The sequence below is a fragment of the Heterodontus francisci genome, chromosome 5 (assembly GCF_036365525.1).
Source record: "Heterodontus francisci isolate sHetFra1 chromosome 5, sHetFra1.hap1, whole genome shotgun sequence".
In the NCBI taxonomy this organism is placed as follows: Eukaryota; Metazoa; Chordata; class Chondrichthyes; order Heterodontiformes; family Heterodontidae; genus Heterodontus; species Heterodontus francisci.
In genome coordinates, this window is record NC_090375.1 from 187,877,660 (window position 1) to 187,904,910 (window position 27,251).

Genomic DNA, 27,251 nt, shown 5'->3' on the forward strand with positions numbered 1-27,251 from the left:
TGCTTTCAGGATCATACAACAGAATTGTTCAAATAGAACAGCTTAAAAATAAAAATGCTTTAACTCTTGAAATTAAAAATAAAATTCTAGAAGACGACAAAAGCTCTGCCAAATCTGGACAGAAGATTCATATGTTGTGTCTACGCCCAAAAAGTATCAACTTTTCTCTTCTGATGCAAACAAATGGTATGACAGAAGTCTGCTATGAGTACATTGTGAATTAAACGCACTCCACCTGCCACTATGTAATCTGATCCAAATCCAAACACTCATGTGACTTCCTTGAACTTGCAATGCAATTGTTCAATTATTTGATTATGTAATAAACCTTTAAATTTAAACAATCTTACAATTAATTTGTAATAACAACTGTGGCAATATCAAATGTCATCTCAACTTTTAATCTCAATTGTGGGGAAGTTACAGGAATCTATCAGACAGTAACTAAGCACTTTGACATGGATTAATTGATCAGCACAGATTTGTGAAGGATACATCACATATCACAAATGTAATATTTTCAGATCACCACAAACATGGGAGGATGTTGACGGATGTTGTCTGGACTGACGGCCAGAGGACATGCAATGTAGTGGTAATGACATCGTAATCCAGAGACCCAGAATTTATTAAGATAAATTAGAATATTTTCTTAATGAAGAGATACTAGGAGCTGTGATGGAGCAATATGGCTTTAGGTATTTACATAAACAAAACCGCTAAAAGGTGGCGACTGAAACGTTGACCATTATCTCAAGGCTCGTCCCTTTACCATCTCTTTTAGCTTTACACTATCACTTTTGTCATTTCATCTCTCCTGTCTTCCACCCTGTCACAGACCTTCCCATTTGTTCTTTCTTCCACTCCCCCCTTTCCCTGCCTTGTTTAAAAACTGTTACATCTCTAAACAGTCCCAGTTCTGTCCAAGGGTCATTGACCTGAAATGTTAACTGTTTCTCTCTCCACAAATGCTGCCAGACTTGATGAGTATTTCCAGCATTTCTTGTTTGTATTTCAGAGTTCCGGCATATGCAGTATTTTGCTCTTATTTGAGTATTTCCAGCATTGTGTTTTTATTTCACACAAATTTGAATAATATTGCCTTGATTTCAGATGGTTGGATCTCATCAAGGTATTTAAAATGATTAAGGGATTGATGAGGGAAGATACAGAGAAATTATCGCCATTGGCGGGGGCAATGCAGAATAAGTAGACATAATCTTAAAATTAGAGCAGTCATTTCAGAGTGAAATCAGAATGCGCTTTTTCCACAAAGGGCAGTGTAAATCCAGAAGTCTGTGGATGCTGGGTCATTTGAAATTTGAGATTGAGATCAATACATCAGTAGAGTATGGGTATCAAAGGATATTGAACCAAGGCAAATACATGGAGTTCAGGTACAGATCAACCATGATCCAACTGAATGGCAGAACAGGTGTGAGGGCTGAATGGCCTACTTTACTATTCCTGCGTAATCTCACTACTGGTACTATAGATGGGGAATAAAAGATGGCTGATAATACCTTTAAAATATGCCTGCAATTTAGGACTGGTGTGGGACTCCAATAGTGCTACAAACGGACACTGAAAGCCCTAATCCAACAAGATGCTGTATGCATCTCTGCAATTCAGACTCAAGTTACTTCAATACAGAACAAAATGAATTCCCTTTAAAGATGGATGGAAATGCAAAAGTATAAAGGTTATTCTAATGTGGTGTTCATATCAGAATATAAAGAAAGAAAACTTGCACTTATATAGTGCTTTTCACAACCACCAACCGTCTCAAAGCCAATGAAGTATTTTTGAAGTGTAGTCTCTGTTACCATGCAGGAAATGCAGCAGACAAGTTGCACAAACACCCACAATCAGCAATGTGATACTGACCAGATAATCTGTTTGATGTTAATTGATTGATAAATTGAGGGACACCAGGGAAAACTTGTTCGAACACTTGTTCGAAATAGTGCCATGGGATCTTTTACATCGACCCGAGCAGGCAGATGGGGTCTCATCCGAAAGTCGGCACCTTCAACAATGCAGTACTCCCTCAGTACTGGAGCGTCAGCCTTGATTTTTGTGCTCGAGCCCTGAATGAGACTTGAACCTGGAACCTTGTGACTCAGAGGCAAGAGTGCTACCAACTGAGCCACGGCTGACATGTGCCAAAGCGTTTTTTTTAAATATACAGGATCTTTGAAGTAAAACATACTGAATGCTAAACAATCAACGCAAGGCAAAGAGCCCCAAGATCTCTACTCCAGTTATACTGATGACAGTGGGAGGGAGGAAGCTATGTAATCACTGATCAGGTAGGATGAAGTCATTAATTCCAATGAATTAACACCAATGAAAGAAACAAATGACTAATGGGTTTTTTAAAATTACAAAACCACCATCAAATTTACATTGTATCATGGTTTTATTTTCCTTTTAAATACACAAGCAAGGAACATATTACAGCCAAAGTAGCAGCCAACTGATTAAAAAAGGAATGGAACAGGACTCGGGAGATATTGTAACAGATATATATGTTTGACTTTTAAACACAAAACTAAATACAAAGACACAAAAACAAGAGTTTTACATGCAAAAGACTGTAGAGTCAGAGTTATACAGTACAAACAGGCCCTTCTGCCCATCATGTCTGTGCCGGCCAATGTACTAATCCAAAATTACGTAAGTAGGAACGTTTCAATTCATATACGTTCGCATATTCACTCCTTTTATGGCTCCTCCCCTCCTCATCTGCCATCCAGTATTCTCTGGCAGAGGAATCCAAGTCAACCTGCTCCCAATCCAGGTTCCTAATTCCCCCTCTTACGTAGAAATTTTAGCACAGAACCAGGTCGTTAGGCCCAACTAATCTGTGTTGATATGCATCTTCCACAGGAGCAGTAGTCCTAATCCCACATGCCCACCCCATTACTCCAATATTCCTTTTCCCTTCAACCACTTAGCTAACCTATTGTCAAATGCTGACATGGTCTCTGCTTCAATCAGTTTCTTCTGCTCTTGGTCCTAAATCTAACATTTAAATATATATCTATGTTCCATCATTCTAACCCAGGATGATGGGCCTGCCAAATGTCCTATGAGTCTCTAACAGCATGGACAAGATATTAGGAGGATTCAAGGAGTTGGAATGACCATGTGATTATTGCATGGCACCATAGTGAAGCATTGATGCACTACACAAAAACGACAACCTAAATGCAGTATTTTCAAGTTGAATCAATGAGTGTGAATTGTGTGTAGCTTATTGCATTACTGACTCTCTTGCAGATGGAAAAAAAATGAATGATTTTACCTGGTACAAAGTAATTTCCATCCACCGAATACAAACCAGCCCAGCCCTCGTTTCTTCTGAGTAATTCTAGCTCTTGGCAATGTGTGATAGTCACTCTCATCATTTTCAAAACCTTCTTCTGACATCATCAATGGCATCTCGTCTAAGCTGGATGACTCATCTTCCACTTGATATCTGTGCTCAGAAATAAAACAAGGTTAAGCTAGCACCATTAATATATACTGCATACAACATTAATTCAAAGGATTGTCAGGCAGTTAAAATGGCTTATTTGCCCAATAGGCACAAAGCTTCAATATAGTGTATTTATCAGCAAGACACTAATTAACATAGTGGACATGAGTATTGGAAATGTTCTGAAGTCCATACTTATAGTAGATACCCACGTTCTCTGCATGACCTTCAGCCGCCACTCGTAATGGAGATCTATTGTCATTCTGGAGCAGCCGAGGGCAATGTGCTTTGGGGGGGGGGGGGGGGGGGGAGGGTGAAGAGAGAAAAATCACCTAAAGAGACTATCCCTTGAAGTGATTCATGCTCCTGGGTTCCTCACCACCCTCAGAGGATGGAATGCTCATCCTCTGTAATTTTTCAAACATTGGCTTGAACTAATACAAATCTGAAATCAGTCACTGCCAGTGTTATAAAGGTCCATTAGAACCAAAAGGGCTCTCCTTGTTGCCATTTGCTGCAAAAGACTTGTCATAGGGAAATGCATAGTACTAAAGAAAAAACAAGCGCATGTTCCTCATTTGATGAAATACCCCTGCACCTATAATTGTGCAGTGTCATGAACGTGCTTCCATTGTTAATATTTTTTGAGAACTTGTATTCAAAAGACTGTGGAAATACCAGAGGTGAAGGACTTTTTTTTTATAAAAGGGTCACTGGAAGGACACTTGGGATTGTGTTTCAAAACACACTTACTGGAAGTCACATGTTTTAAGCTAAGTAAACAGCAGGAGCCTTGCTGGTGTGCCGAAACCACACCTGCCAAATGGAAACATATCAATTTCGTCATAGGGAACACTATTTGAACTTTTACTGGACATTGAACATAACGTGTTTAAAAAAACCAGAGATGAATAGCTGAAAACATGGCTGCATATTTGCATTCTGAGAGACAGTTGAATAGAGACACAATGGGAGTGCAACCTGATTCAATTAGCAAGATTGGGCTGGGCAACAGTGATGATCCACATCGCGTCTGTGCAAGAGCCAGCACTCCACCCCCCCCCCCCCCAACTAAAGGCCTACTACCCGACCCGAACCAGATGGGACTCGACAACATGTCAGGTCCGGGTCGGATCGCTCTTCGGGTCCGGCCGGGTCGGGGACACACAGTACTCCACAGACTCAGTCTATGCAGTGAGCAAGTAAGCATCTCTATGATGTCATCGTGCTCATGCTGCAGCAGTGCAGCTTCCTTCCATTCCATCCAAAAGTGTTAAGTACAGTGAGTGCACTATGGTCGGATCAGGGTCAGGCATGGGAAAAAAATGGGAAGGGCTCGGGCCGGGTGCGATGTGGTTCTGTCGGGTTCGGGTCGGGTTTTTTTTCTAGACTCGAGCAGGCCTTTACACCACAACCCACCCCCCCCCCCCCCCCCCCCCCCCCACAAGAGTGTGTCTAGTAAGCTTTGAAGAATCAACAACCCTCGCAGGCGATGCAGTTTCAAACAAAGCTGGTCAAATGATTAATCTGCTGGCCAACATAGGAATTGATTGAATTGTGCCTCTCAGAAAGGTTTGGGCAGCCTACAATTGAACTTCAAGAAGAAAACATCCTTCCGTCTCTCCAGCAAAGTTCCTGGGACCCACGGAAGCAGCTTAAGAGGATGTCTTCAGCTTTCTGGTACAAGCAAAACAATTTTGAAAGTGTGCACTGGGCCCCAAAAAGAACTGCGAGACTTAACGCCAATCAAGGTATTTACATCCAAACCAAAGACAGCAACTAAATTCTAGTTACTACTCCAACCACCCGCCCTTTATTCTTTCTCCTCCTTTATTTATTTGTGTTTATTTATTTAGAGATACAGCACTGAAACAGGCCCTTTGGCCCACCGAGTCTGTGCCGACCAAGAACCACCCATTTATACTAACCCTACAGTAATTCCATATTCCCTACCACCTACCTACACTAAGGTAAATTGGCCATTGTACCTGCAAGTCTTTGGCGGTGGGAGGAAACCGGAGCACCCGGCGAAAACCCACGCGGGCACAGGGAGAACTTGCAAACTCCGCACAGGCAGTACCCAGAATTGAACCCGGGTCCCTGGAGCTGAGGCTGCGGTGCTAACCACTGCGCCACTGTAATTTTGTTTATCGCATATGCATGCTAGCACAGTTGAGTCGCGTATTTTGAGTAACTTTCAATGAGTTAGTGTTATGGTTAATAAACTTAAACCTTTCTTGTTTAAACCCACGGAAGCCTGTCTGATTGTAATTGTAAATGAACCAATTAGGCGAGCAGTGAGCCAGGACTCACTGAGGTGAAGCTAAAAATACTGTTTAAAAGTTAAATCCTGTTAAGGCCAAACCAGGAAAGGGGCGAAAGAGGAGCCAGAGACCCCTTCCTCACCCAGTCGTAACACTGGCTATTGGAGTTGCTTACAGAGAAGTCACATGTCTAGATTTACAGTGGTCAGGAGTTTGTTTCATTGTTGAACTGTTTGAATGGGCAGTTGGGGTGTAAGCCTGCTAAGAGAGAGGCGCTACCAGCTCATCCTGTTCCACCTCTTTGAAAAACCAAGAATACAGTGCGAGAACTGGAGAAACTGATGCAGCATTTCTCCTGAGCAGCTTCTGCAAGACTTTCTCTCGACATCTCCTGAAGGAACTGCTCTTGAAAAGATCCCAGTGACAACCGCATGTGGCTAGTGACACGTGTCTACGTGTATCCGGATGTCAGACCAACTGGAACATTCTATATCTTATCCTTTTTCTTCAAGAATTAATAAGTATTTGGCCAAAGTTTTTTCGGGGTTTTTTTTTTGTCAACTTGATCTCTGCAAAGAAAGCTTTATTTTTTCTTTAACCAGTGTGTGGGCACGTGTGTTGGGTTATTTAGAAGGGAATATATTTATACTTTCATATTTCCACCTGTGTTAATAAGCTTTGCATCTTTACTGAATGAGTCTTGTTTTATATAAATTAATAATTTTGTTTTTTTAACGAATTGGTGGATTTTTATTCTGAAACTAGAATAGATAAATATATAATTGGCTGTATCAGTATTTGGGTAAAACACTTAAATATATGTTGCGACCTATGGAGAAGCGGAACTAGAAAAAGACTGTGCACTCCTCCACCTCGGGTCGTAACAACAGATATAAAAATTAATCTCAACAGATGTCAATGATTTTACATCACAAATATGCTATGGCAACCTATTAAAATTCTATGGTCCTCTGAAGTAGTTGTATTTTTTTGGACTTGTAATTTTATCCCCAAGGAGTCACATCTCCTGTAGTACAGTTCCACAGGTAGTCTGGGGCCAGTAGCACTATTCTGCAGCAGCTGAAATGTGATGGTGGATTCCTTTCAATACAATGCAGCAATTTTACTGAATCAATAGATCAATTCAATGATACAAGGTAAAAATGCTACATTGCCGAAAAATACAATTTCACAGATACAATATTTACCTACCACCTTAGAAAATCTGGTTAAAATATAATCTCTCTTCCCTTACCAAAACATTATTTACATTGTGCTAGACTGCAACTTGAACATAGGGCAAAAAAGCTTGCAAAAATCAATGTCACTAAGGACTAAAGAAAAACCTCATCGGCATTTTTTTTTTTTTAAACTGCTCATGCCTGACTGTTGCTGGTTGTAACCTTTCTGCCTAAATGTCATTACACCATTGCTGTGGTGTACTATTAGTTTTAGTAGTTCCACAAGAGGATGATGAAAATTGTAATTCCATTAATCAAAACACACACACATTTATAGGAGTTGTTAATCACTGCCTGGATCCACGGAGAAGAGCTTTGCAGGGGTAACCTCTGGCTGGGATCTAACTAATGAATTTATGAATAACTTAAATGATATTATTTGAGTTTCACAATGACTACAAATTCAGGTGGGTCAGAAATCAAGATGGCAGCGTACCCACTTTGAAAAAATAAACGTAGCAATGTGATTGGTTCAAGATGCAGCAGTTGCCGAGTAATCTATATTTGAGAATTATATAGTTAAGCTCCAAGTTCCTCATTTGAGTCAATCAGAAAAGTGCGATTTTCTTTTCCACTACAGGGAAACTTAATGAGCTACTTAATACATTAACGTACAAGGTGCAGAAATGACCATTGGCTTAGGCAGGCTTAAACTCAAGTCTGATTTTCACATAGCTCTAACCATCAATTTATTAGGTATGCATGCATGCAAGGGAAGTATTGCAATGTATGTGTTGAGAAGCAGAGGACAAAAATCAGTGGACAGGTTCTGTAAGAATTACTACCATCAATGGAAGCCATTATCAAATCCTGACACTACATCACTCAGATAATCTAAATTATTTTATTTCAGATGTGCTACTCATAATTCAAACAGCCCTACAGGGAAATGAAACTGAAAAATCTAAAATGTTACTTCACATGTAAAACAGCACTTAACATGTGTCCCTTCGGAATATAGAGATATAAAAAAAGTTCAACCTTTTACCAGAATTGTATATACAGAACAAACACAAATTTCAGTAGTTTGTTCACTTATTAGGAAACAGTCAACTTGGTTCTTTGGTGACGATCCAGATTATGAGTTAAGGACTGCTGATTCTAATGGAAACTTATAAATTTCTCTTTACTGGTAAAATACAAAGTCCTCCGTGCATTCACATACTGTACTGCATAAAACAGACATTGCTGATTCATGTTCCAGTCTTTCAAAAGTGTAAGTTTAAAAGTCAAATTTTCACAGCATGTGTTTAATTTATACATATTAAGTGATCTACAAGGTTTACTTCAATCCAAAATTGGTTTTAAGTAAATGTGTCAAAAAGGTGTAAACACGCAATGCCCAAAGCCAAGAGACCACACAGGCTGCAGAAAGTCATTCCCTGGCATTTTTTTTTTTACAGCTTGATTTAAATAATTTTTTTTTGAACAAACAGCAGGGCTCCTCAGAGGTACATAGATTTCATGGTGTAGTACAGAACCGCACAGACCAGGAAGATCCCAAGTTCAATGCTTCTTTGGCCTCTTTGTCTCGAGAGTCAAGGAGGCCAAAGAAGCATTGAAGTTGTGATCATAAGATCATAAGGACTAGGAGCAGGAGTAGGCCGTCCGGCCCCTCAAGCCTGCTCCGCCATTCAATAAGACCATGGCTGATCTTTTCGTGGACACAGATCCACTTACCCGCGCTCCCACCGTATCCCTTAATTCCTTTATTGTTCAAAAAGATATCTACCTTAGCTTTAAAGACGTTTACTGAAGAAGCGTCAACTACTTCACTGGGCAAGGAATTCCATAGATTAACAACCCTCTGGGTGAAGGAGTTCCTTCTTAATTCAGTCCTAAATCTGCTCCCTCTAATCTTGAGGCTATGCCCTCTTGTCCTAGCTTCACCTGCCAGTGGAAACATCCTCTCTACTTGTATCTTATCTATTCCCTTAATGATTTTATGTGTTTCTATAAGATCCCCCCTCATTCTTCTGAACCCCAATGAATATAATCCCAATCTACTCAATCTCTCCTGATAAGCTAACCCCCTCAACTTCGGAATCAACCTAGTGAACCTCCTCTGCACCCTCTCCAGTGCCAGTATATCCTTTCTCAAGTAAGGAGACCAAAACTGCACACCGTACTCCAGGTGCGGCCTCACCAGTACCTTATACAGCTGCAACATAACCTCTCTGCTTTTAAACTCAATCCCTTTAGCAATGAAGGGCAAAATTCCATTTGCCTTCCTAATTACTTGCTGTACCTGCAGACCAACCTTCTGCGATTCATGCAAAAGGACACCTAGGTCGTTCTGCATAGCAGCATGCTGCAACTTTTTACCATTCAAGTAATAATCCTTTTTACTGTTACTCCTACCGAAATGAATGACTTCACATTTATTAACATTGTATTCCATCTGCCAGACCTTTGCCCACTCACTCAATGTATCTATGTTCCTCTGCAAAGTTTCACAGTCATCTGCACACTTTGCTCTGCCACTCATCTTGGTGTCATCTGCAAACTTTGACACCCTACACGTGGTCCCCAACTCCAAATCATCTATATAAATTGTAAATAATTGCGGTCCCAACACCGATCCCTGAGGCACACCACTAGTGACTGATTGCCACCCAGAATAGCACTCATTAATCCCCACTCTCTGCTTCCTGTTAGTCAACCAATCCTCTATCCATGCTAATACTTTACCCCGTACGCCATGCATCCTTATCTTATGCAGCAGCCTCTTGTGCGGCACCTTGTCGAAGGCCTTTTGGAAATCTAGGTACACCACATCCACTGGGTCCCCATTGTCCACCTTGCTCGTAATGTCATCATAGAATTCCAAAAGATTTGTCAAGCATGACCTGCCCTTCATGAACCCGTGCTGCGTCTGCCCAACAGGACAATTTCTATCGAGATGCCCTGCTATTTCTTCCTTGATAATAGACTCAAGCATCTTCCCCACTACAGAGGTTAAGCTAACCGGTCTATAATTCCCCATCTTTTGTCTACCTCCCTCTTTAAACAGTGGCGTCACATCTGCTGTTTTCCAATCAGCTGGGACTACCCCAGAGTCCAGCGAATTTTGGAAAATTACCGTCAGTGCACCTGCTATTTCTCCCGCCATCTCTTTTAGTACCCTGGGATGCATTCCATCAGGGCCAGGAGACATCAATCCTTAGTTCCATTAGCTTGCCCAACACTACCTCTTCCGTAATAATGATCGTTTCCAGGTCCTCACCTACGTTCGTCTCTTTGTCAATTACTGGCATGTTATTAATGTCCTCCACTGTGAAGACCGATACAAAATACCTGTTCAATGCCTCGGCCATTTCATCATATCCCATAACTAAATTCCCCTTCTCATCCTCTAAAGGACCAACGTTTACTTTAGCCACTCTTTTTCGTTTTATATATTTATAGAAACTTTTGCTATCTGTCTTTATATTCTGTGCTAGTTTTTTCTCATGTTCTAACTTACTTTTCTTTATAGCTCTTTGTAGCTTTCTGTTGATCTTTAAAGTTTTCCCAATCTTCTAAATTCATGCTGCTTTTGGCCACTTTGTATGCCTTCTCTTTCAATTTGATAGCCTCATTAATTATTCCTGTCTCATTACACAGTACTAGATCTAGGATAGCTTGCTCCCTCGTCGGTTCCATTACATACTGTTCAAGAAAACTATCACGGATACACTCAATGAACTCCTCCTCAAGACTACCCTGACTGAGCTGGTTCGACCAATCTACATGTAGATTAAAATCCCCCACGATAATTGCCGTACCATTTTTACAGGCACTAGTTATTTCTTTGTTTATTGCCCACCCCAATGTGATGTTATTATTTGGTGGCCTATAGACTACACCTATCAATGACTTTTTCTTCTTAGAGTTTCTAATTCCCACCCAAATGGATTCAACCTCATTCTCCATAGAACCTATATCATCTCTCAGCACCGCCCTGATGTCGTCCTTGAGTATCAGAGCTACACCACCTCCCTTACCTTCCTGTCTGTCCTTCCGAATAGTCTGGTACCCCCGGATATTTAACTCCCAGTCATGACCAAACTGTAACCATGTCTCCATAATGGCTACCAAATCATATTTATTCGCGATGATTTGTGCCGTTAACTCATCAACCTTGGAATGCTACGAGCATTCAGGTAAAGTGCCTTTATGCTAGCTTTCTTACCCTCATGATTCCCAACATCTCTAATAATAACTCCTGAGTTAACCTTCCTTTCTGCTTCTTTCATAGTCTGCCTTGAACTTAAACCCTCCTGCACACGTTAGCCTGCTGCTTACCTTTTTATTTATCATCATACTCCCTGTCGTTTTCCCTTTCCCTTCCCCCGAGTCACTAGTTTAAAGTCCTAGAGACCACCCTATTTATCCGTTTCGCAATTTGGTCAGTTCAAATTGAAGTGTCACAGTTGACCTGGACGTTCCAAACCTGCGCTGGAGGAGGGAGACTTCAGGTGACTTTGCTTAACCTCCTACTCGAATGCCCTATTAAGCGTCAAAAGGAGGTAGTTCAGGATTGACTGGAGGTCTTACACAGGAAGAAAATGGGGTGCAGAAGAATGTAAAAGGAGACATTCAGAATTATACTGTGTTGACTCCTTTAGTGGACAATGAAGGCTGAATATTGAATGTGTTAAATCTTGTAAAAGGCACTGGAAATCTTAAATCATGAAGAATGAGTTCACTTGTCTGTTATGATAAGCATCATAGAAAAGATATCACCAAATTCAGACCGCCATGGTCCAACAAGCAAGGAAGTATCAAAAGGTTGACTGATCATGTCTACAACATGGTGTTATGGGCTTGGCTGAAAACCACAGCTTTTGCAGCAGGTTCTGAAAGCATTTTCCAATGTGGGTCCTACTTACAAAGTGATTATTAAATTAAGGCACAGAAAATAAGTTCTGAGTTTTTGCATAAATCAAACAAGTTATTGAATTATTTGAAGATAGCATATTACTTAGAAATGAGGTGAAAATTAATAGGTAACAATGGGAAATAACATGACAAAAGACAAAGCAAACAAGTATTTAAAAATCAAGTATTTTTCTGGTACTATATACTGTATAACAGTAATAAAACTACGACAGCATTACAACCAATATTAGTGGTCATTCAGAACCACAGTACTGTGCTAAACGTATTAAAAATGGCAGCCCAACAAGTCTGGAAGATTTACAGATCTGAAGATTAAGTGTTAAGTTATGAAATTAAGTGCAGGCCAAAGGAGTCTTCTGCAGATATAAATTAAACTAACATACATATATTCTAGCACAAAAACACTACAGATTATTCAATATTTTATGGAAATGCATGTAAAAGGACACCAAGATTATTTTCTTAAATGAGTACCATATTTTGGGATATCATGCAAATGTATTCAAGGAAAATAAATTCCACTAAAATGTTTCATTTTTCAAAAATTGCTTTAACTTGTCTAATTAAAATCTGCTTGCAAACTAACTGGGTTTCAGAAGACATTTTAGCACCAAAAGTCACAGTATGTTCTCCCATTTACAGAACATGCTGTCCTCTTATTTGAATAGTTCTTTCAAGCTGTGAAATAGCAATTGTTGTTAGTGTGTGGCAAATCACCAAGTGGATTCCAAGGAATATTTCCGGAGGGTTCTTGTGTCTGTTTCTCCATAGCATGAATGAAACACACATGGAAACATTTTCATTAAAAATGTTATATAAAAATTCTCATGTGAAATTATCCCAAAATTCACCGTCAAGGAACCAAAAAAAGCATAAGAGGTCATAAAAATAGATAGATACAGGAAATGCTGCAGGGCAAAGAGGGTACTATATCCAAAAATATAGTTAACTACATTTTTACCAGCAGAAAACATCTGTCAATGGCTTGCAGAAAAGTGTGGTTGGTGGCCATCCAACTGATGGGTGGGGAGAATTTCAGAGCTTTTACGTATGCTAGCTTAATATCTGAATCCCAATCACTGAAGCTAATTAGCACAGCAAAGCTTAGCAAGTATGAAGGTTAACTGGAGCATTCGAGCCAACTGCTCCCTGCTCAGAAGTGGTAGCTCCTGTAGTCCTGTCACTTGGTCCTTTTATAAAGGGACTTCTTTAGTTCAGAGTCTGAGAGATCAGCGTTCACAAAGCAAATAACTCAACTAAAGTCATCTGCGATCTAGCTGATGATTTTTAAGACTCGTGATCAGGTCACTTGGAGAAAATAAAGAAAAAAAGTGATCTTGTAATTTGGTTGATATTCTAAGAAATGCGCCATTAACTGGACCATTGTTAAATGAATGGACAGAAAAAAAAGGTTAATAGTTAAGAACAGGTTAAAGTCTCCTGAAACTCAAAAAAAAAAGAGAATGCTGGAAACGTCCAGGAAAATTAGTCTGGAGTCCAACCCAATATGTTAACCCATCCTTCTGCGTCAAATGGTGACTCCGTTATACAGTTCCATAATTTTCTATTTTTACCTCAGATTTCAGGCATTTGTTATGGGGCCAAATCAAGGTAAGCAAAGCCTGTTAGAGGCCTCTACCTTGTCCAGGTTCCATGGCTCCGTGAAATGCTCCTACAGAAATACAGATTTTGGGGAAACTGCCAGAACGCTGTACTAGATAGGAAACATTATTTGTGTGTGAATGTATAATATACAGAGAGACTAATATTAAATAAGTACAATTTGAACTCTCCAGTTGTTCTGGAACAACTCCAGAACTAAGGCACTCAGCCTGAAAGAGAAAAATAAATTTAAGTAACTGACTTACGTGAGGAACTGCACTTACAGCAACCTATCTGAAACCAGTGATAAAGACATCTCAAAAAGTGGCTTTGTTGTCAAGTACTTTAAAGTAAATCAACAAATATAAACTCTGGAGATGGTCAACTGAGAGGTGTTTTATTTTTCCACATACTTATGCACCAATAATATTGAACATCAAGAGCTATACATAAAGACCTATATTAAAACTTTTCAAAGTAGCATCACAGCAGCATTGTGGCAGGCCTATACTGCCAATAGCTTGCAGTTCATGTGCAAGCCATAGATATTGGCTGGTCTCGGAGGCAAAACAGAATTCAAATCTAAAAGCCGGACTTGACATTTAGTTCTGGTGCCCAGCTTCTCGAAGCAAAAAAGTGAAAGCTCATGAAGTCAGCTACAAGTAAGGAATTTACACATTACTTGAGAAACGCAAAACAAAATTAACCTATTTTCTTAGTAAATTACTTTTTTCTTTACAGTGCATATTGGTCGAATCTCTTAGGAGTATATATTGGTAAAACGAATCTGATTACTCATCTGTGCATATTTCTGTGGTGTTACACACTTCTGGAGTGTTCACAGGAAGCGGGGAAAAAAAAAAGAGTTGTGCAGGGACAATTTTGGGCAACCCACTTTGTTTTGGGCTAAAGTTAATATGGGTAGCTATCTTTGCAATGGTTTATGAAGGAGGAGTTTATACCCATTTTTCATCTCTTATCAGGCTGCCTTTCCTTTAAATGGGGCATGCTGTGCTATTTGGAGCAGGAAGGATGCCAAGGGTGGGGAACAGAGGGATAGCCTTGTTGCAAGGCCAAGAAAGGATGCAGGATGCCTGCTACTTTTTCCATCCTTAAATGGAAGCCATTCATATGCTCCAACTAGCATATGGCATCAGTTCTTTGGGGAAGTGAGAGAGTATTCACTTTGGTAGCAAGAATAGAAAAGCAGAATATTTTTTAAAAGGTGCGAAACTTGTAAATGTTGATGTTCAGATGGATAAGGAACATGAAGTTAACATGCAGGTACAACAAGCGATTAGGAAGGCAAATGGCATACCGGCCTTTAGTGCAAGAGGATTGGAGTACAAGAATAAAGTGTTGCTATAATTGTACAGGAGTTTGGTAAGACCACATCTGGAGTAGTGTGCACAGTTTTTGTCGCCATATCTAAGGAAGGATATACTTGCATTGCAAGCAGTACAGCAAAGGTTCACTAGATTGGCCCCTGGAATGACAGGGCTGTCCTATGATGGGAGGCTGAGTCAATTAGGCTGTCCTATGATGGGAGGCTGAGTCAATTAGGTCTATATTCTTTGGAGTTTAGAAGAATGAGAGGTGATCTCATTGAAACATAGAAGATTCTGAAAGGGCTTGACAGAGTAGACAAAGAGGTCGTTTCCCCGGGCTGGGGAATATCCTTAAGGCTGAGACACAGATTTTTGGTCTCTCAAGGAATCAAGGGATATTGATGCTGATCAGCCATGATAGTATTGAATGGCAGAGCAAGCTCCTGCTCCTATTCTTGTTATGTTCTTAAAACAGAGAACTACACCTTCCACTGATGGCGGCATTTATTCTAGGCTAAACATCATGGGAGGTCCCTAATTCTCAAACCCCAGAGAGTTGAGGGAGTTACAAGGCTAATTATGGCTCTTGCAGTACCTCAGCCTGCTTTCTAAGCAACAAATTGTATTTATATAGCACCTTGAACATTCCAAGGCACTTCAGAGCGTTATCAAGCAAAATCTGGCACTGAGCCAGATAAGGACAGGCAACCAAATGCTTTTCTGAAGAGGTAGGTCTTAAAGGAGCATCTTCAAGGAGGAGTGAGATTAGAGAGGTGGAGAGATTTAGAGAGGCAATTCCAGAGCTTATCGTCCAAACAGCTGAAGGAACGGGTGTTAAACGTGCATTAAAATCATGGACGCGCAAGAGGCCAGAAATGGAGAAATGCAGAGGGTTGAAGGGCTAGTTGAGATTAGAGACAGGGAGGGGCGAAGCCATGGGGAGATTTGAAAAGGAGGATGAAAATTTTAAAATCGTGGTGTTGCTTAACCAGCAACCAATATAGGTCAGCGAGAAAAGGGGTGATGTGTGAACAGGAATGGTGCGAGTTAAGACACTGGTAGCAGAGTTTTGTATGACTCCAAGTTTATGGAGGGTGGAAGATGGAAAGGGGCCATTGTCAAGTCTAGAGGTAACAAAGGCACGGATGAGGGTCTCAGCAGATGAGCTGAGGCAGGGGCTGTGTTAGGCAATGTTAGAGGTGGAATTAGATAGTCTTGCAGCTGGTGCATGTCTAGTTAGAAGCTCATCTCTGGATTAAATAGGACACCAAGGTTGCAAACAGTCTGATTCAGCCTCTGACAATTGCCAGGTGAAGAGATGGAGTAAGTAGTGGAAATGGAAGACAATGGCTTTGGTCTTCCCAATATTTAGTTGGAGGAAACTTCAGTTCATATAGTACTGCGTATCAGACAGACAGCAGAGGAACACAGAAAGGTGGTGAGGTAGAACTGGGTATTGTCGGTGTACATGTGGAAACTGACATCATGTTTTTGCATGATGTCAAAGGGTAGCAGATAGATGAGAAACAGGAGGGAGCTAAGGATGGATCCTTGGGGGACACCCAGAGGTAATGGTGTGGGAGCAAGAAGAGAAGTCAATTCAGGTGATACTCTGGCTACGACAGACAAAGAATGGAACCAGTTGAATGCAGTCCCACCCAGCTGGACAACAGTGGGGAGGTGGAGGAGGAGGATGGTGTGGTCAACCCATGTGAAAGGCTGCAGGTTGAGAAGGACCAGGAGGTATAGTTTACGAGCAACAAATGTCTAGAAGCTTGTCCATACAGTAACTGATTCTCTGGTATTCATCTGACAGGAAGATTTGGATTTTTTTTTAAGGATATAGTAAGCTTCATTGAACAAGTCTGGGCTAACCTTCCTGCATTTTGTTGCAGGTGGCAATTGTGAGCATCTCTCTCAATACCTTCCTCCATTGATGTTCATAGCTGCTGACCAGGCTGCATTCCCAAGTAGTCTTCAGACAATCTATCATGTCTGTTTTCAAACATGAGCATCACTTACATGGCATTAGGATGCATTTAGAAATCTCTTTGGGACCATGGAAGTTGGAATATTGTTTTCCCACAGGGAAATTCAAAGATAGAGAAATACAAGCCCTACATTAAGGCATATTCTTGCAAAAATATTCATTTCAGGTTATCAAATTTGATTTGCTTTCTGTGGTTGAAGTATTACAACTATAGCTTAAAAACAATTGGACATCATGTCAATCTATATAGGTGCAGCGGTTTTATTATTCTGCAACTTGCTATGTAGAACAATTTCTGCCACTATAGTATGATAGTGAGCTACATAAATATATTTTCCATTGGTTATTCAGACTTTAGACTGCTATTTTCAGCAGGTTTGAACCCAAAACAAAACAGATAACTGACCTGAGACCAATAGAATTTCCAACTTCTGCTATTGTAATGTTTGTTAAGTAGTTTTTTTTGCTTCAATCATACTCTTCTGAATGCTGGTATCCAGAAGGCATTCACAATAAAGGATACAATCCTTGACTTGTGACAGATAATGTGCATCAGGTCTAACGAATCTGACTTTCTAATGTACCCTCTGAACTGGCAAGCAATTTAATACTTTTCAAAAGCAATTTTCCTATTGTGCTGCAAAATTTCAGCACAGTATTTAAAGTCAACAATAAAGTGATGAATTATGTATTTTTCCATAGGCAAGACAAGCATAGTGTTCTCTATATTAACCACATCTCTGGTAGTCTATTCATCAATGATGTGACATCCTTTTGCACTTAACAGCTACTGTATGTCAATCATGGAACATTGGAGCTTCTAGTAATTAAATGTAAGACTAGTTTTTTTTTAAATGCAAGTAAGAGAAAATAGTCTGAACAAAGGATACAAAACAGTCGACATCAAAACTCTCAGCATGAATGCAGCACTCATTTAGTCCATCAAATAGTCAGGAAGGCAGATCGCTTTACTAAGGCAGCAGAGTGTACTATGAAAGTTACACTATTCCCAAACAACCTAAACAAATAATGCCTGAGGTGGCATAACAGAGTATTGAAATATCTGGATTTTACTCAAAGCTTTGAAATTTTACCAAATATATGAAAATGACATTAGTTTCAATTCTAGCACCTCCCTTCTCTGTTGCGTAGATATCCAGATTCCGAATGTATTAAAATACCCTTCCATCCCCAAGAGATGAGCAATAAATGTGGCCATGACAGTGTCATCCACATCCCAAGAACAACTTTTTTGTTTAAATTCCTGCTCACCCTAGTTTATGTATTAGAATGGCCACGAGCTCCTGTATTTTGGGATAAGTCCAGCTGCAATTAAAAAAAATGGAGACCACTCAGCGACATACCTCATCTTAATACTAATGGCAGGATGCTACACATATCAATACTTCCCTAAAGAGACTTTTTTCAAGTATTAGAATATAAAAACACATTTATTTTACTGCATAGCAGCCCCTTCAACATGAGAATTCACTGATGGTAGCCAGATGGACCAGCTCTCCTGGTATCCAGGCCAACATTTATCCCTCAACCATCACCATCAAAAACAGATCATTCCGACTGCTTGCGGTCCTGACTACAAAAAACTGGCTTCCACATTTGCCTACAAAAACAGTGACTCCACTTCAAAAGTAATTAATCTGTTGTGAAGTGTTTTGGGACATCCTGAGGATATGAAATGTGTTGTTTAAATGGAGTTTTTTAAAATTGATATTCTGCCTTTCTGCTCCAAAGAACATGGCAGTGAGTAATATGCCCCTTTTCTCAGTGTTGCTAATGTTATGATGTATAACCTAAAGACTGTGTTGGGATAATGTCTCAAGCCAAAAAAAAAGGGCATTTACTCCTGGAAGACAGAGTTGCATTTACGTAACACGTTCACACAACCAATGTCTTTATATATGGAAGCTAACACGACTGATACAAATTCAGATCGGCTTTAGCGACCTTCTCAGGTTCAGTGATAGCAGCCGCTCCTTAAGCAGGGTGAGAATCTTACTTTTATGGGAGCTACCTGATGCTTCCCTACATCTACTTGCGCAATAGCGTAACCCAAGAACACAACAGTATCATTCCTTTGTGATCTAGGCTAGCTATTCATGTCCTGTGCACAACTGCTTCCTTATGCTCTCTGCAAATGGATCAAGCAAACACTTGGAGAGCCAAAGCCAAATACAAATTAAGCTACTGCTCCATCTTTCAGATGCGATGTTAAAGCGAGGGCTCAAATGCCCGCTAAGCTGGTCATAAATTATTCCTACGGTACTATTCAAACAGCAGGGCTATCTTGGGCAATATTTATATCTCAACTATCAAAGAGATCGTCTGGTCATCAGTACATTGCTATTAATGGAATCTTGCTGCTGAAAACTGGCTGTTGCTTTTCCAAATATTACAACAATGATTACGCTTCAAAGTACTGATTGGCTCTAAAGCACACTGGAATTACCTGAGAATGCTAAATGTGCAATATAAACGCAAGTTCTTCATTTCACAGTAAGGCGAACATACAGAGCAGCAGTTATGATCAAACTCACTTAGTTCAATCTGTACAACTTATTCACGTAATAGTTCCAAAATAAAGAACACATTTCTGCACATCCATGGGTCAGCTTAATTGACAAACAAGATGACTAACTTTTTCTCTAGCATTTCAATCCAAATGGTCTTTAAGAACTTGGCTGCCTGTGTAGCATTGCAGTTCAGAAAGCTTCATACCAACATCTGTCTAAAAATCTCAATTCCACAGCCAAAAAAAAAGGATAAAAAAAAGACTTTCCCATACAATAGGTGAGGTTTTCTTTTTGATTCTTGAGACAGGTTAACAAATTGTTCATTTACAATGGGGATACTGAAAGCTAGCTCATTAGCATCTTAACCACCTACTGTCACAGTCTTATTCAATATTTTTTGAATACACTGCTTTTAAAATCCCAAAATTCAAAGTAACTCCTTTTTTCAAATTCTCTGTGGAAAATGGTTAGAAAAGCACAAAAATGTGAGTGAACTATTGGTGTGGAAAATAATCAGAATATCTTAGAAGTGCAGATAAGTATAACTAATAATACCCAACTATTTCAATGCAATTTACAATAATTGGTTATGCTGATATGCAGTCATCAGTCGACCTCAAAATTTTAGAACTATATTGCAGCACCACTAAAATGATACTATACTATGACTGAACTATGGAATTAGAAACACGCTAAGAAATATTACATTTAATGTGCTTTATGTACTTTTTGGAAAGGGACTTTCAAATGTTGTGTCTTTGGGGCCACAATTGCTTACCATGAAGTCCCATATGAAGAATTAAAACACAAAATATTCAAGAAATACATATAAAAGAATCTTCTGTACTTGCTAATCCACCCCTCCCCCAAGTTGTTTTAACTTGATCATTTCAAGGAAGGCAGAAAACCCAAGTGGGCTAAATAGGCAGGGCTCGTTGTACACTTGAGTGATGTCATTCTGTTGGACACAAATGAGCAGCAACTTACTGGAAACAAGTTTCCAGGATTAACTGGGATGCCCTGTTTAAAGAAAAATCTTTGCCAAATAAATTCCTTACACAGTACCTTGAAACTGCATTGCTCAATTGAGTTATAAAATAGCCTGCAGATCTTCAAGAACCAAGACTGAACACCAAGCCCATGCATCTAGGAGTAAAGATTTCCCCGACAGCTGCAACAAATTTCCCACAATGCAACATTCTTGTATGGGCAATTTCACTCAGGAAGCCACAGTTGTTTCGGGAAATGGAATGTCCTGCTGGAGCAGTATAGGGATGATCTCTAAGGTTTGGGTTACAGCACATCTTTAGGGCAGCCCAAAAAGATGAATGAGTAACTCTTTCCTAGTGCATCGGCTTTGAGTTTGAAATCTGGACTAACTGGTGATAAATAGGTCTCATTATGTTGCGATGATACTCTACATAGTTCAACTACTATGCAACTAATGAGCTGTTTATGCTTAAAAACAATGAGATCACAAATGAAGTGATGAACTGAGGTAAGAAATTGGAAACAGGTGGGGATGTGGTAGGAATATGGGATTAGTGTGGGATTAGTGTAGGATTAGTATAGATGGGTGGTTGATGGTCGGCACAGACTCGGTGGGCCGAAGGGCCTGTTTCAGTGCTGTATCTCTAAAAAAAAAAATCAAGAATGTCAGATTGGAAAACAAATGTATTTTATAGTAACTGTTATTAGACTACATTAGACAATGTCGTGCAAAGCTTATAGGACTGAACTCCCCAGTTAATGAACTTTCAAGCGTTGAATACTTCCCACAGGTACTGAGGGTAAGTCACTGTCACTTTTCTTCAATTAGCACACCAGAACTATTGGTAAATAAATGGCTGCAGGTATCCTGGCTTCTCCTTACAGGTAATTGTGCACAAGGAGTTAGTAGTGGAAAGGAAATAAATGTTTTAATAGATCTAAAATAACTTACAAGAAAGTAATAATTATTTCTAATGTAATGCACAAAATAGGATGGGATAAATTACAGCCACCTCACTTGGACAATTATTGTCAACCTGTTGGCAGGGCAAATATGATGAGCCTCTTTCATCAATGTCACTCCATACTGCTCTTGATAGCAAACCAGCTTTCCACTTCAAGTATTATTACTAAAGTGCTTCCAGTATATTCATTTTTTTTTTGAGAGCTTGTTAAAACTGAAAAGATTCCATGGATGTGTTTTTTTTTAAACCAAGTTCATCAACAGGACAAGATGTTGTTCGAAAGCCACCAGTGCTGCAGGCCACCTATGATCTGGGCTCAGAAAACAGTAGAACCCTTGGTAACAAGCGGAAAAATAGTTAGAGAAACCACATGTCAAGGTTTATGGAGGTCAGGAAGCTAACCCTCTGGGGTTTGGACATTGTTTTCGTTGTGGTGTGAACTGTTTGAAGACAGTTGGTATTTTCCTGCCAAGGAAAAATAGAAATCATCCAGCACACCACTTGCTCTACCTTTTTTGAAGAAATGCTGCCAAGATCCAGTGTGGGGAAAAAAAATCCCTGGTGTCGTTTAGCTCCCGAGGAGCTAAAAAAAATCCTGCGATTCAAGCTTGATGCCACATTTCTCCTAAAAAGGCTACTAGAATAACTCTCGACATCTCCAAAACGGACTGTTTCGTAACAATCCCAGTAGCCCATCTCCGTATACCCGGATGCCAGACCAAAAAGGGAACTAACTTCCTTCCATATCATCTTTCTTTTTCGTCAAGAATTAGCAAGTATTTGGCCAAAGTAGTTTTATTTTGTCTTTTTTTTTGTAAGAGACCTCTGCAGTAAGTTTCTGTATTTTTTTCCACTGTGTGTTTGAGTGTGTAATTGGGGGATTTTTAAAAAGGGAACTTTTATATTTTAATTGTTGTGTTAATGCTTTGTGTAGTTACTGGCTAAGTCTTGTTTCATAATAAACTCAATTTTGTTGTTTATTAAAAGAAACCTGGTTGGTGTACTTTGTTCTGGGATAAAAAATAATAGACTATATGTTTTGCTGTATTGGTAACCAGGCAAACATTTAAATAGATGTTGTAACCTGTGGAGAAGTGGAACTAAAAAAGACAGTGCACTCCTCCCACCTCAGTCGTAACAGTATTAAAAAACTATTCCGTATTGCACAGTCTGCCTTAGATAACCAGAAACATTCACAATGATATGCTGAGCCAAGATCAATATAATTTCTGTATTAATTGTTAAATTGGTTGTGCAGTAAATTTGTTCCAAGTATGCAAAAGGTCAAAGAAATGTCTGCTTTTAAATGACAGATTAGCAATGAAAATTCTAAAGGTGGAAATCGCAGAGGCACTGACCATAATCTTTCAGTATTCCTTAGACCCAAGGATGGTGCCAAAGGATTGGAGAATTGCAAATGTTACACCCTTGTTCAAAAAAGGGTGTAAAGATAAGCCCAGCAACTATAGGCGAGGCACTTTAACTTTGGTGGTTGGGAAACTTCTGGAAAAAATGCAGGACAAAATTAATAGTCACATGGACAAATGCAAGTTAATCAAGGAAAGCCAGCATAGATTTCTTAAGGGAAAATCATGTTTGACTAACTTGCTGGAGGTTTTTTGAGAAGCTAAGAAAGAGAGTTGATGAGGGCAATGCTGTTGATGTGGTGTACATGGACTATCAAAGGCGTTTGATACAGTGCTACACAACAGACATGAGAAAACTTATAACTTAAAAAGGGACGGTAGCAACAAGGATACAGAATTGGCTGGGTGACAGGAAACAAAGTAGTGGTTAATGGCTGTTTTTTGGGCTGGAGAAAGGTTTGTAGTGGAGTTCCTCAGGGGTCAGTGTTGGGACCCTTGCTTTTCTGGATATATATTAATGACAGAGACCTTGGTGTACAGGGCACAAATTCAAAGTTTGCAGATGATACGAAACTTGGAAGCATTGTGAACCGTGAGGAGGATAGTGTAGAACTTCAAAATGACAGACAAATTGGTGGAATGGACAGACAGGTGGCAGATGAAGTTCAAATGCAAAGAAATGTGAAGTGATTCATTTTGGTAGGAAGAACATGGAGCGACAATATAGAATAAGGGGTACAATTCTAAAGGGGGTGCAGGAACAGAGGGACCTGAGTGGAAATGCGCATAAGTCATTAAAAGGTGGCAGGACAGATTGAGCGAGCAGTTAATAAAGCATACAGTATCCTGGGCTTTATTAATTGGGGCATAGAGTACAAGGGCAAGGGAGTTATGTTGAACTTATACAAGACACTAGTTTGGCCTCAGCTGGAGTACTGCATCCAGTTCTGGGCGCCGCACTTGAGGAAAGATGCGAAGGCATTGGAGACAGTGCAGAAAAGATTCACGAGAATGGTTCCAGGGATGAGGAACTTCAGATATGAAGATAGATCGGAGAATTTAGGACTGTTTTCCTTGAAGACAATGCTGAGAGGTGATTTGATAGAGGTATTCAAAATCATGAGGAGTCTGGACAGAGTAGATGGAGAGAGTAAATGTTCCCACTCATGAAAGGATCGAGAACAAGAGGGCACAGATTTAAAGTGTTTGCTAAGGGAAGACAAAGTGGCATGAGGAAAAACTTTTTCATGCAGCGAGTGATTAAGGTCTGGAATGTGCTGCCCGAGAACGTGGTGGAGGCAGGTTCAATTGAAGCATTCAAAAGGGAATTAGACTGTTATATGAAAAGGAAGAATGTGCAGGGTTACAGGGAGAAGGCAGGGGAATTGAACTGACTGAATTGCTATTTTGGAGAACCAGTGTCTACACGATGGGCCGAATGGCCTCCTTCTGCACTGTAACAATTCTGTGATTTTGAGAGCTACAATAGGCATTTTGACTCTACTTGACCTGTACCACAATTTGTTTGCAATTTATTTTGGGTGGATTTGCTGCATTGAAGACATGCATAACTAAAATAATACCCCATTTCAATAAACTTCAACCCTTTCAATTAGGAACACCCTGTCCCAGACAGGCCTTCCCAAGAAACCAACACAACTACCAGAGACCCATATTATGTATTGATGCCACAAATACATTGGAATAAAGATGCCAATCAAAATTGAGAACACAGCACTAGGAAAAATATCACTGATGTCATGAGAACCAATGATGGTGAATTTAGTTCCGACTTAAAACTTACACTGAACATTTGACAGAGGGAAAGATGGGAGAGGAAGGGAAGGATACCTGCAGCTAACATACTGAATCAGCTGTACCTGAACTAAGCACAAAAAGTCAGATATTTTCTCAATGCAAAAGCAAAATACAGCAGAGGCTGGAAATCTGAAATAAAAGCAACGGGCTAGAAATACTCAGCAGGTCAGGCAACATCTGTGGAGAGATAAAGAGGAGTGTTAACATTTCAAGTCAGTGACTTTTTGTCAGATATTTCCTCAAATCTGGTCCTATTCACTTCTAGGCACTCTACATTGCTGATTTCTGGTCTGGTAACCTGGTGTGGCAAACAAGACCACTCTCCTCACAACCACCTTCTGTAGCACTACCTCCATTTTAAATCAGGTTGAAATGCTGTGCTACTTCATAAATTTCCTACAATGTTTCATTCCACCACACTGGATTTATTTTCACTACATTTTTGTATGTCATTTCCAACCACCTTCCCCTTCAGCATTGGCAAAGGCAGCCAACAAACTGAAATGCCTTTTGAAAAGGTTTTTTTTTAAACCACTTCCTTTTTTCTCCCAAGTGCCCTTTAAATTTCACCTGAAAACCCATATTCTGTGCCTACAATTAGGCTCCTTCCTAGGACATATACCAAGTTTCATGTGAAGCTATGAATAATTTTGAAATAAGCAAGCCATGGAACATTGCACCTTTACTGTAGCCAACTACATCAAAATGCTTTACAAAGATGATTGAACAAGTAGGGGCTATGGCAGAGCTAACCAAAGGTGCAGCTGGAGAGGTAGGTAGCATGAGACTTTTGAAATCAGGAAAGGATGTGGCAAGGACAAGGTTCATAGGAAGGGAATAGCAGAGTGTTGAATATAACAAGTGAAGGCTCTGAAGTCTAATTCTCCCTCTTCTTGGAAGTTTGCTTATGCTCAACCCATTCCCTTATCCTTCAAATCACTGAGCTACTGTGGTACTTATTAAAGCTATGAAAAATGCTGTTAATCTTGATGGTCATGGCTTAATCCACAAGTGGCTGTCCCACTGATAATTTTAGTATAATGTAACATTGGGTTGTTACGGGGCAGAATATGTATATAGTTTGAGCGTCATCACAAAAAGTGATGTAACAGAACTTATACAAAACCTCGTGTAGAGCGAGACTGAAAGCCATGGCTATCAGGTGAATGTAAACAAACTCCTGTTCCTGTACCCCTCACTCTCTGATATTCTGTTACAAGACTAACTAGCATCAAATTATTATATGGTGGCAACGGTAAACTGAGGAAATGGAAAAATCACTGATCTTAGCAGAGAACTTCGAGAAAGTAGCTGGACGGAACCAAGCAGAAGCTTGACCGAAAGGGGTCTGAAGATTTACTAGGTATCGTACTGCATCTGGTCTCACGCCAGACAAGGTGGTCAGTACGTTATTTGCCATGGGGGAAATGCGGGAATGACATCCTCATAACACTGGGCAAAGAAGAAGAAAAAGGAGGTTAAGGCTCTGGAGTGTTTCTTTAACTTCAGAGCGTGATCATCGAGTGCACCAACAGTCTCAGCAGGGAGGAGAAAGTATTGTTTTTTTTTAAATCAATGACATAAGCTCGCTGAAGATTGTGATTATGGCAGTTTGCGGGGAGAGTTAGAGATCGTGGTCGAAGTGGCAGACGACACGCCCTCAAATCATCTGCAGTCAAGAGATGATCGTACATTAACTAAGGTGATTTAGTTAAGCAGGCAAGCAGAGATTAGTAAATGTAATCATGTTGTCATTTGAGGGTACAGGGAGATTCTATTGAATACTTAAAGAAAACCAAGGCCAACAATGGTGGTCAAAGACAGGAAAGGTAGGAAGAGCATCTAAAGGCAGCAGCATCTCATTGTAGGTGTGGCCGAGTGATGCATCGGCAGGAAAATTGCCCAACCAGAGAAGCGGAGTATTTCTTATGTAAAAAGAGGCGGTATTTCAATTGAAATGCTGCAGCAAGGAAGCAGGGCTGCAAAATATAAGAAGCAAACCCAAAGAAAATAAAAATGTACAGGATGTACAATGTGTTGAATTACCGTTTCTAAGAGAAATCCACAGAGCAAGTGAAGATTCCTGGACGGCAGAGATTCTTGTAGATGGCTATCAGACAAGATTCAAACAGGATACTGGAGCAGCAACTTCAGCACTGGCAAACACGGAACCATGGCTGAAGTAAGCAAGCATCAGGCTCACGTGTAAAAAAAAAACCAAGGACCTGGAGGCATCAAGCTGAAGGTAAGAGAATTGGAAACGATTGAGTTACTGGCAATTTTAGGGCTAAATTCCCTAAATTATTCAAAGGATTGGGAAAACTAAAAACAGCACACCACATCCCTTTAAGAAAAGATACAAAACCATTTAAAGGCCTACTCAGGTCAGGGAAAAAAAAACCAACCTGAACCCGACAGGACCATATCAGACCCGAGCCCGACCCAACCACCGGAATGTTCACTTTATCTACCTTGCGATTCCAAATCTACAGGAAACTGCAGCATGAGCGCGATGACTTCATAGAGACGCTCACTCATGCACTGCGCAGGCTCAGAGTTTCCCTCCTTGACGTCCCAACTCAGGTAGGCTTTTCAACTTTTGACACTTACTACATTCATCTTCCCAGCAGAGCAATACCTACTGTGCATGTCTGACCCTGACCGACCCCAAAAGCCGCACACGGAAGAGTGACCCAACCCAAACACGTGTTGGTCCGGTCAGGTAGCAGGCCTTTAGAACCATTGTGTTTATATAAAGCAAGAAAATTCCACGCCCACTCTTAGAGA

General features: G+C 40.1%; 1 protein-coding gene across 2 annotated transcripts in view; it reads right to left on the minus strand.

The window, feature by feature from the left end:
- Window positions 1–27,251, minus strand: part of atp9b (ATPase phospholipid transporting 9B) — a 349,558-nt gene that overhangs the window by 290,321 nt on the left and 31,986 nt on the right. For both annotated transcript variants that reach the window (XM_068032475.1, XM_068032474.1), the window contains exon 2: window positions 3,311–3,484. In XM_068032475.1, the coding sequence (XP_067888576.1) occupies window positions 3,311–3,484 (174 nt within the window). The remainder of the gene's footprint in view (window positions 1–3,310; window positions 3,485–27,251) is intronic.